Consider the following 12,088-nt stretch of genomic DNA (forward strand, 5'->3'; position numbering starts at 1 on the left):
TAGACAAAATTCTATGTTGGTCAGGAATTTCTATCAAAAACTAGTTGGTGTCTCTTACTCTGTTGCACCAAACAAAAATACTCAAAATAGTTTCTGTTAAAGACAAAACGACACGTGTCAGCAATAAATAACGTAGATAATAGATAGGGAAGGGAAACGGCAGATTTTTTTCTCGTATATATCGCCCCTTTTTGCGCAGTTTCAAACAAACACCACGTTTCGCACCTACCTCTTTCCCTCCTGAAATCAAACTTCTTCACTCTCCCTCCCCAACTCCACTCTTCCACCACCACCGCCATGCTCCGCCTCTCCTCTCTCCTTCTCCGCCACCGCTGCCACCTCACCAAACCCTTCACCACCACCACTAGTCCTCTTCCTGTCACCGTCCCTCTCTCTCACCCCATCTACCTCATATGGTCCTCCAACACCTCCCTCGGCAAAACCCTAGTCTCCACCGGCCTCGCCGCCTCCTCTCTCCGCTCCCACCGCCGCCGCCGCTCCTTCCTCTACCTCAAGCCCGTCCAGACCGGCTTCCCCGCCGACTCCGACTCCCGCTTCGTCTTCTCCAAACTCACCTCCCTCGCCCTCCGCCACCGCCGCCTCTCCCCTCATTTCTCTCTCCTCGCCTCCAATCACCTCCTCAAGGCCTCCGCCTCCGCCTCCGCCGCAGCGTCCCTATTAGCCCCCGGAGCTCCCCGAATTTACGATAATGGCATGTGCCATTTGGATTGGTCTGAGGAGAGGAGGGTTGCTGGGGAGAATTCCGGGAATGATGAGCCTTCAGAGCTTGTTTGTAAGACAATGTACGCTTGGGGCAACGCCGTTTCGCCACATTTGGCTGCCGAGAGGGAAAATGGGGCTGTTGAGGATTCGGCTTTGCTCGAAACGGTGCAGAGGTGTTTGGAAATTGGGGTTGGAAAGGAGAATATGGATCATTTTTGTGTGGTTGAGACGGCTGGCGGGGTTGCCAGTCCAGGGCCTTCTGGTTCACTTCAATGTGACCTGTACAGGTACATCTAGTTCTTATAGTTTCGTTGTTGCATATGCTTTGAGTAGTTCTGTTCTTAGTAGTACACTAGTAAAGCAAACTTTAAATGTGAGAAATTGGTATATGTGAGCAGGCCTTTTCGTTTGCCTGCAATTCTTGTTGGAGATGGGCGGTTAGGTGGGATTTCCGGAACCATTTCAGCTTATGAAACTTTGAAACTCCGGGGTTATGATGTTGTCGCGGTTGTTCTGGAGGATCATGGCCTTGTAAATGAGGTGCCTTTAGCATCATATCTTAGAAACAGGTACTCTTTTTTTACTAGTATGGATAATGGATAGTTCATTATTATATTGTAAGCATCTATAGGCAGGCAATGATATGTAAAACATGCTCAAGTATCTTTGTTTCTGTGTCTCTGACTTAATATTATCTTGATAGTTTGAACTTTTCTCATCTTTCTACTCATGTGACATTGTTCTGCGTTAATTGCTATCGCTCCCTTTTCAGTGTTCCAGTGCTTGTTCTGCCACCTGTTCCACAAGACTTGTCAGATGACCTTATGGAATGGTACGATGATGCTCATAATGTTTTTGATTCGCTCATGGAGATAATGCTATCAGCTTACTCTGAGAGAGTCAAGAGATTGCGTGACATGCCAAAGAGGGCAGTAGATGTTTTTTGGTGGCCATTTACTCAGCACACATTTGTACCAGAAGGAAATGTTACAGTGATTGATTCACGCTGTGGTGAGAACTTTGCAGTCTTCAAGGTTTGTGTCATAGCATATGTTGCTTCACTAAACATATAATGCTACCACCCAACCACCCCCAATATGCATCCTGGGGTATCACATGTCTTTTTCAATTTTTATTTTCTCAAATGAACTTTTATGAAAAGTAGTACAGATTACAGAATATGTCTTCGTTAACTGTTCTTAATGGTGCTGCTATTTCTTCCAGGGTTATGTATACTCTGTTCTTGAATGGAACTGTAAATAGCTTTGTTTTGTGTGATTATAATTTCAGAATGATGATGCCATAACTGAACAGTTTGACGCTTGTGCAAGTTGGTGGACTCAAGGACCTGATTCTACTTTACAGGTCATCTTTAAGATAATCTTTTGTTTAAGTATTGGTATTTGTTTTGACTTCATATATGTTGATGGAAGGCCAGATAATGAAATATTGCTCAGCTTTAATACGTCATTATATTCTTATATTTGGCAAAATCCTTGAACGTATTATTTCCGGATGGCATTTCGTATGTTTCCTATTTGCATCTTTTATTTATTCACACAATTCTTTATGCGTAGAATAGATTTCAATAGGTGCATGGTTGTGTACTTCTCAATTGATAAACAGCATAATAATAAACTATTCAAAATGTATGAGCAGCATTGTACCTTTTTAGTTGATAGAGAGAACCTTATACACTTTTTAAATGTATGACAGTGGCCCTCAATGAAAATAAAGTTATTTCTAAGATTAGTTTTTGGCTTCCTGATGAACGATATGTGTATCCCGCTATTTTCACCATCAAATCATTTTTTAGATCTCTAGTTTCCTGGTATTTATAGGTTTGGTAAGTATAGTGCTTGTCTTTGACTCTACATAGGTTTTTCCTCTGCGTATCATCAATTAATGATTTTGTTAGGTTAAAATAAAGAAACTGTGAGTGTCTAAAGTTCTTAACATGGTTTTTGTTTAGGTGGTTTCAGACTGAGCTTGCCAGGGATATCGGTTATGCAGCTGCAAGATTTGGGCATGTAATGTTTCCTGAGAATGTTTACGAGCCAGCCTTAGAATGTGCAGAACTTTTGCTTGAAGGTGTTGGAAAAGGTATGTACTTATTTTTGTGTATTTCCTTGTTCATTACTGTCTGAGGTTTGAGAAAACAAGTAATAAGAAAATTTTATGGGTATATCATCTTGCTAATGAATCTCTTTTTGAATATTTATCTCCCCTTTTGTTGCCAGAGTTTTAATGGTATTTCTGTGGTACTAGTAGAAATCCAATAAATTTGTACAAAATAAGATATTTGTCATCTCTATTCTGGTAGTGTTTTTTTCTTTCTTTTACCCTTGGCCTATATCCAATCTTTGTTATTTATACGGGTACCCACATTTCTCCATCTGCAGATTGGGCTTCTCGAACATACTTTTCGGACAATGGATCTACAGCAATTGAGATTGCACTGAAGATGGCATTCCGTAAATTCTCTCATGATCATGGACTTCTTTTGGAATCTCGGAAGGACAACTCAACTGAGAGATGTCCAGAGCTTGTGGTGCGTCTCATTAATTCATCGTCGCCCTTAATTTAGTACCATCTTCTTCTTTTTTATTTAACAAGATAAAATATTCACTTCCTTCTTCTGTATATAAATAGTCTTTTATCAAAAATATGAAGTAAATTTCGAAAGCATTATTTCTGACTTGATCAAAGCTCTTCTGTGTTTCTACATGTATAAGTGATGTACAACTTTCCTTAATTTTGGAGGGGTTCAGGAGGTGTTTATTTTGTTAAGTTGATGGACTGTGTAGGCTTAGCCTTAGTACATGTCTATCATTTGATATTTGGTCAGAATGTAGTTGGCTATTATTACATTTCACTGTTGTAATGTTCTTTTGTGGAAGCTTCTTGTTTTTTTTTTTGCCAGAATGGAATTATTGGTGTTATAGTTAGAATTTTGCTCAAACTGGTGACATAGGGATCGCTAATTCAGTATTGTAATGTTCTTTTCTGGAAGCTCTTGTGTTTTATTTTTTTATTTTTTTTTTTTTTTGCGCCAGAATGGAATTATGGGTGTTATAGTTAGAATTTTGCTCAATCTGGTGACACAAGATTGTTAATTTCAGGTCCTAGCTCTTAACGGATCTTATCATGGTGATACCTTGGGTGCTATGGAAGCGCAAGCACCGTCATGTTATACCGGCTTCCTACAACAACCTTGGTATGAATACTGTGACAACAAACATATATCAGCATCTGTATCTGTTAATCTCCGCCATTAAAGAATAGTGTAGCTCCTTTGTTTATTTTCTATTTTTCTTGTTTTATTTTATTAATTTTTTTTGTAGGTCCTCAGATTGATAGTTGCAAGCTGATGATGACTTAGAATGATAGGAGATTCTAGATCGTTTCCTTCAAAGTAGAGTGTAGCCATTGACTATAGACCACCCCAGCCCACCCCACTCCATCCCCTTCTTCTTGACAACTTTTCACTTAATAAACAAATCTGCAGTAACTTTCATCCACCATTTTTCCAACAAAGCTCCTTCTTGTTTTGGTCATATTTGTTACCATACATGACTATTTGTGCATACCAAATAGACATGCATATAGACTGATAAATTGGTGATCTTGACTCTCATTTGTTCTCTTGCAAGACTAAAAGATATCTCCTGTTTGACATATCTTAAATTATATTTATGCAATTAGAAGTGCATGTACTTTGCTTGCCTCTATTATTTATATCTAGATACCATAATCTTATCTAGGAATAGTGAATAGGACTAGCTAGCAATAATAAGAGACTAATCTCTTCTTGTCACTACACCTATTTAAGATTTATAAATTTAACTGCAGGTATAAAGGAAGAGGTTTTTTTCTTGATCCTCCTACGGTCTTTTTGAGCAAGAATATGTGGAACCTTTCCCTACCTGAAGGATTGCATTCTCCGGATTTAAATGTTAAGAATATGAGTAAGTAACTTTGTTTTGTCCATTTTTTCCTATTTTATTTTTACAGCGTACTTAGATACCATTTTCGCACATCTACTTGACACTTTTGCAGCCTTTTGTTCCCGTGATGATATACTAAACAAGAGCAGGGACAATTCGGATCTTGCTGTAATTTATTCATCATTCATATCACATCAGTTATCAAAGTTTCCTGAATCGAAAGGGCTAATTGGAGCATTGATTATTGAACCAGGCAAGATTGTTTATATCAGTAATGGTTTAATCGGCTAAATTTTTTTTTTCTCTTCTGTCTTAATCTCCTTTATCAATCCAGTAGTGGTTTAGGAAACTATAAAGACTTCCCTTTTTTATTTGGATACTGCATGAAAATTTAGTTAATGACTAACATGAAAAGTAGTTAATGATGAATTCCCATCCATGATCTCCACACAGAATTTTTCACAAATCATGTGTATTTAGCAATTTTCTCATTCTTCATTTTGAAATTTTCTGTAGTTATACATGGTGCTGGAGGAATGCATATGGTCGATCCACTTTTCCAACGGGTTCTTGTGAATGAGTGCCGGAATAAAAACATTCCTGTTATCTTTGATGAGGTCTTCACTGGTTTCTGGCGCCTGGGAACAGAGGTTGGGCTTTGCTTTTCATTCTCCCCTTTGACATTCTTCAATTTAAAGTTTTTATTCAATTGATTGGGAGATTTTCTTTATTTTACAGTCTGCTGCAGAACTTCTACACTGTTTTCCAGATATAGCCTGTTTTGGGAAGCTGATGACAGGTGGGACTATACCCTTGTCTGCTACATTGGCTACGAATGCCGTATTTGACTCATTTATTGGAGACTCAAAGGTAATATATATTATGGTGGCTTGACATGCATGGGAAACGCTTCAACTTATGTTAGAATTTGATTTGATTGCTGATGGGATTACACATCTTTATGCCACATTTGTTTGTGTTGTTTTTCTGAGACTATCATTCACTCCAAAGTCCTTTTATGAATAAACAGATTTATTTTGGCTAGTATTTCTTCCTAAGAGAATTGGATTTAATACTTTTATGTGTTAAAATTATTCTTGCATTTCTTTGTCTTATGCATATATAGATTGAGAAGTTCCTTCTAGGTATAGTCTCTTGAAGCTTCAGAATGTATACATTTTACAGTGACTTTTATAGCGGTTTTGACATGTATGTGTGCCTACAGTAGTGTTTACATTGAATAAAGCCATGTGTTTTGAGGTTTGAAGTAATACCTCCTTTTATACCGGCCTACTGTTAGTATTTGCACTGAATGAAGCTCCATGCACGTTGATGGTAAAAACAGTGACTGCCTTACTTGGACTCAAAGAAGTACTTTGTGTTTATTTTATAGCTGAAGGCCCTTTTGCATGGACACTCATATTCTGCACATGCTATTGGGTGCACAGCTGCTGCTAAATCCATCAGATGGTTTAAAGATTCCGATAGAAATCCTAATATCAGTTCCAAAGGAAGCTTGCTCAGAGAGGTATTTGAATATTATTTGCTTGTTCATATCTCACTTTTATAATCCAATTATATCTACTCCCTTATTTATACTATAAGTGAACATATCAGGAGTAACTCTTATACAATTGGATAGGTATAGTTTACTTGCTGCTGGTCCACTTGCTTAAAACAATTTTTTCAGACAAAAACAAAACAGATCATCCGTCGATCCATATTTTAACATGTTTTGCAGTCTATTCATAGCTGAAATCCTATGATATTATATTTTACCTCAGCCTGCTGTCCTAGAGTCATTGGTGTTGACTTTTTCATTACCTTATGGTATCACTTTCAAAATACTTGCAGCTATGGGATAACAAACTAGTGTACCAAATCTCTTCACATCCTGGAATTAAAAGAGTGGTTGTGTTAGGAACGCTTTGCGCTATAGAACTCCAAGCACAAGGCTGCAATGCTGGGTATGGCCTCTTAACTTTGTATTACATTTAGATGTTATGTAGTGGCTCTGCATACAGCCATACACCTTGGCTATAAGTTTGTCACATTGCTAAATATTGAGCAGTAAGGAAAAGATTTTATTCTACATGCTGCCTTGAAAAATTATAAGATGAAAAATCATGTGAATCTTATAAACGCCACATAGTTCCATATGGTATGAGCAGTACTGATGCTAGAAATTGTTCCAATGTTTTAACAATTGGACCACATATTGAGCGCTGTAAGATGATTTGCCAAAGCTCACCAGCTCAATTGTCGCTCATGCCAACCATTTGGCTCATGACATTTTCTTGCATATTTTAATATTTGTTCTGAAAAAATGTTTCTCATAAATTATATATTATTGAAGAGATGTTGAGAGGTGCTTGTATACTTCAATAGATAACAAAAAATGAATTTTCCATGTACAGTATTAAAGTCATTAGTAACTTTTGGTCAAAATATCGAAAAACATTATATGACTAGCGATGTTTCTAACCTCTTTTGAAATGTTGTTCTATGGAATTTGAATAGGTATGGGTCACTGTATGCAAGCTCTCTTGTGAAGCAGCTCCGGGATGATGGTGTTTACATGAGGCCTTTGGGAAACGTCATATATCTCATGTGCGGACCCTGCACACCTCCTAAGATCTGCAACCAGGCGCTCAGAAAAGTTTACAGAAGACTTGAAGAATTTAGCCAACCTCAACAGAATTAAAATCATAGTTGCAGATAATTCAAGTATTCTAATTACAACTTGCCCATTCTTAGTTTCGTATTTGTTGAACTCCATCCTCATGAGTAAGCTTAGTGCCTGTTTTGCCTGTACGCCAATGGCTTTTAGCGCTAAATATGCCCTTCTTCAGCCCCTTAAAATAAGAGGGTATTTGATAGCAAGGAGGAAAAAAAAAATTTAACTAGAGGACGGTTAATGTATTTATCCTCGTCCATATTTTTTAATTTCTTATTCTTTCCTATGATGAAATTTTTCTAATAGATTCCAATCACATGATATAGATATAAAAGTTTATTTATTTATTTTTTATACTACAAAGCCAAACGTCAAATCTTTCACCATATTATAGAATGCCCATGATACCCTTAAAAAGTTTCTACTTTAATAAAATCCATCAAAATTGATTGTTATAGTAAAATAACATAACATAAAAATGAGAAATTTAAGTAGTGAGTAATAGAGAAGCTTCCACGTTTATCAGTATAGCACTGTGTATCGCACAGATATGAGGATTGTACACTGTTATCTTAGGTTTTGCAACCCTTGAATGCTGCTCAGTTTTGGTGTGCGTGTTTTCTCCATTCTTCATGGAGTTCTTTTATTAAAGTGGCGGTGACTTCTGCAGGATAAACTTCATCCTATAAGGCTATAAGCCTATAATGGTAGGTTTGGGTTGCTTTCTTCTTGTTTTTGTCAACTTGGCGGTGAGTACTGGGAGGCGTGCTCTATGATTCACTCTGTTGAGTAGATCAGGAGCAATGGTAGTCTTGTCAGCGCGATAGAAAGCTATGTTGTAAATCAAAGAATGTCACCTCATCACTCTCAAAGGTATCAATCAACTTTGACATCTTCCATAGCGATGAGCAAGGAGATGACAGCAATTTAGCTATTGCGGTGGATCTTGTGATCCCTCAATCTAATTTGGTTTCTTATTAGTCAAATAGCTACCCTCAAGTAAGAGATATTGTGAGATCCCATATCGCTCGGGGGATGTTTGGCTCCAAAACCAGTTGGCTTGCAAACTGTCTCTTTTGAGCGTGTGATTGCGCAGGCGTGCCAGCACCGTGGGGTGCAGTCGTCGGGGTAGTCCCTTGACCTGACTTCTTCTTCAAGCGACCGTGGACGAGGAGAGCACCAACCTCGTCACGGGGTTCTTCTCTAGCCTTCCGGAGAAGGACTTCTTGCCTTACTGGGTAAGGGCTTTGGTTGTGGTCTCTTGCGTTCACCAAATCGATACTTAGTGTTGTAGACTAAGCAGAGCAATCACTGGGAAGTTGGGAAAAGCACGGGGTTGCGCTAAAGCGTGACTCTAGCTTCGCTGGGTGCGAGGGCGTTACCCTTGCTTCGCTGGAAGTAACAGTGGCGGTTGCGCTTACAGTCGGCTCGCTGGGAGACTGGGACTGGAAGTACGGCCGCCGGGCTGATCTGGTGATGCTAGCAGTCGGCTCGCTGGGAGACTGGGACTGTATCGCGGTCACCGGGGTTCAACGAGGTTGAAGGTTCACTCCTGGGAAGCTTTGTAATCGCTAGGATTGATTGATATGAGAGAGGTCCTTTGCTGTGTCGTCTTTAGCCTCATATATAGGCTGCAGTAGATTCTCTTCCCTAATAGGAATGAAATACTATATTTTAGGCCACAGTTATTGGCCTTGAATCAAATCAAAACTCTTAATAGTTTTGATATTATCGTAGGCGATAATTAATAATTATCCTCCTCTGTCGCCGCTAGAATGTAAGCAAAGATTAATTGCCTCTTAGAGTATTCCTAAACGTAATCTTCTTAGATGCGGTAGGATATGCACATATCTTTAATCATGCATGTATATATCTTTGCGAGGAATCCTCGCGAGCACTTATATTTCCATGCAATAGACTTTAATTGCACACATACATATATATATATATATGTATGTCACATATGTCAGCCACGTATTGGCTTTTTCCATGCATGTAACAATTATATATATATATCCCTTGAAGCATGATTGCATGCTTACTATCTCTCCCACGTTCAGCCACCCTCAATTCAAACTTGGCTGGTGGCCCACCTTGACTTCTTCCTTAATTGATCAACCAAAGACCATAATTGCATAGGAAATATATATATATGGCCAACTTGATATTCACGCTCGCGTAATCTCGGCCATATATACAACCTGTATATTTTATCCTCCCGTCTTGCACAATCTTGATAACCAAGCAAATCACCATTAATCATCAAATCTCTTGATAATTACTAGTAAACCCATGAATATCACGATTTGCCTCACGATTGCTTGATCTTCAAGTAGGCTTTATTTAGCCTCTAAACAATATATTCCGAGCTTATCGAAAATATATAGCTTGGGCCACGGATACTGGCCCGGTTTTCTTCGAGTCCCCCTTATCGGGAAAAAATGTTATTTTGGGTTCAAACATTGCCCCCCAGACCTCGAAGTCAAAGTTCCCCGTCTTGACTGAAGAGGTCTTGAGTCAACCTTAATCTTGCAATAACGTCGCTTTAAAGCCACTTGCATTGGCTTCCTGAAAAGTACTAAACTTGAAATCACCTGACTGATTCCAGACATATATATATATATATATATATATATATATATATAGGCCTCCGCCTAGGCCATGAAGTATGAATGTCATCATCTAACTCAACCTGACGAACAGTGAGATAGATTCAAAGAATGGCACCTTGATAGACAAGCATTCGTAGATGATGTACTCGCCATAAGTCTTCGAATTGCTCCAGAAAGTATCACCAACTCGAATTGTTCAAGTGTAGATTTGGAAGCCACTTCGCTGGCTCTTATGTATATCGTCTCAAACCAAGAAGCGAAGCAGAGGGCAAAGCAAACCATTCCAGTGAAGCTTTACTTGTCGCACTTACTCTCTGCCTCTGAGCGAACCCAACCTTCCAACTGCTTCATGTCAGCTAAGTCGACATTTTCCTCGAAAGAGTACTCAACAGACTCATTTCTAAACTCAGGATTTTCATACCCAAGATGAGATGTACCTGTTGCACTAGTATTCATGACTTGTTCATTTAAAGCAACCTCAAACCTTGAATTCGCTTTCTCCAACATACTTCTCAATGAGTGCCTCTCATGTTTAGACTCGGATACTACTTTCCATCGTTCTGTTTCAAGTTCAGCTTGCTTCCTCTTTGCCTTTGACAACTTAATCTCCTTTACAAGCATTTGCTTCTCTGATATGTCCAACTTTGATTTCCTCAACATTGCTGACAAAATCTTGTCTTTCTGTTCCAAATCCTTGTGCATCTTTACAATCTCTGCAGATAGTTTTTGGGCCATCAAAACCGACTCCTCCTTTTCATCCAAGACTAAATTAAACTCCCGTTTAGTAGCTTCGACTTGCCTAAGTGCTCGGCCCATATCAGCATCCAGCTGCCTTTGGTTTGACACAAGCTCAATGAATGCAGTTCTGTGCTTCAAAATTTCAGAAAAAATGCTGCTGAGCTTCACTCTTTGCCTTTTCTCTCAATTCTTTCAACTTCTGCACATCAGCAATCCCAATAGTTGGGCACTCCCTCGAAGCATCTTATCACGCACTTCAGACAACCTTTCATCTTGCACATCAGATATTGACAGGAGCCGTAGATCAAAAAATGCACAAGAAACACCAAAGTATGTAGGATACAAGCTATCACTCATATCTTCAGAAACAATCAAATATGAATTCGCCACCACTTTCTCTTCCATCACTCAGAAGCTTTACTTCCTCTCCTTTAAGTAACAAGAAAGAAGACGCGTATGATTCTTGCAGCTTGAACCACAAACCACAGCTAACTGAGATGGAATTTATAGCTCGGAAAGTGCAGTACTTCAACGGCTAGAGCCTCAACAGCTCAACCCCACATGTTCTTCATTTTCTTGGGCAGCACTGGTCACGAGTCATGACTGATATTGGAAGCAAAAGCACTAGATTCCAGTCCCCCAGTGTCTCTGGAATGAATCATGTCAAGTGCAGGCTTTGGTGTTCATCCGGTGTGAGCTAGAAAAAATATTAGGCCTCCGTCTTTTGCACTTCACCAACTCGGGCTAATACTCTCTTGGAATCTATCAAAGACACACTAACACGAGGATTGATAGCCCGGCCTCCCACGGTTGCCCGTGTAATCTTTGTAGAAGGCTTCTCTCGGGCATTTCATCAAGCACCTTGTGTGCATACGTCAGATTCTCAGATTTTTGGCTAGAGCCCAACTGAATAACCCACAGGAGATCATTTAATCAGCACAAAGCACAACCAATCACTATTTCCTGGGGATTGAGCTCGATTCTTCGCAGCAGCAGTGGAAGATGACTCTGGGTTGGATACACCGTTTCCTGTCGTTCACTTTTGCCTGGAAGAATCTTTCCCTGATTCCTCCTCAGTACCGAAAGCCTTTGTCTTGTTGCATACTGTCCATTAAAGAGCAATCGCTGGCCCTATGGATCGAATTCGCCTCGGTTGGAGCATAGCTTGTTGGAAATTTCTGGCGAAGCTCGCTGGCGAGGCCCAGGCGATGTATATCAGTGAACTCCGCTTCACGCGATCAGTGCTCGCTAGAAGACTTCGCGCTTCGCGGCTGTTACCTTCGCGACCACTCGCTCGCGGCCAGCGCCTGGCGCTTCGCGGCCACTCGCTTACGGTCATCACTGCTTTTGCTCGCGGGGGCTTGGCTTCGCGGCCATCTCTTCGCGGCCAC

The 12,088-nt window shown here is 39.8% G+C and overlaps 1 protein-coding gene across 1 annotated transcript; it reads left to right on the forward strand.

Moving 5' to 3' along the window:
* The first annotated feature begins 203 nt into the window (after positions 1 to 203).
* On the forward strand, positions 204 to 7,633 carry LOC133710430 (bifunctional dethiobiotin synthetase/7,8-diamino-pelargonic acid aminotransferase, mitochondrial). Its single transcript, XM_062136499.1, has 14 exons — positions 204 to 1,010; positions 1,122 to 1,292; positions 1,496 to 1,757; positions 2,014 to 2,088; positions 2,706 to 2,826; positions 3,126 to 3,274; positions 3,846 to 3,940; positions 4,576 to 4,691; positions 4,783 to 4,923; positions 5,187 to 5,320; positions 5,409 to 5,540; positions 6,064 to 6,198; positions 6,525 to 6,637; positions 7,191 to 7,633. Exons 1-14 carry the CDS (start codon positions 298 to 300, stop codon positions 7,372 to 7,374), a joined length of 2,541 nt encoding a protein of 846 aa, XP_061992483.1. The 5' UTR covers positions 204 to 297; the 3' UTR covers positions 7,375 to 7,633.
* The last annotated feature ends 4,455 nt before the right edge of the window (positions 7,634 to 12,088 follow it).

The sequence above is a fragment of the Rosa rugosa genome, chromosome 5 (assembly GCF_958449725.1).
Source record: "Rosa rugosa chromosome 5, drRosRugo1.1, whole genome shotgun sequence".
Taxonomy (NCBI): Eukaryota; Viridiplantae; Streptophyta; class Magnoliopsida; order Rosales; family Rosaceae; genus Rosa; species Rosa rugosa.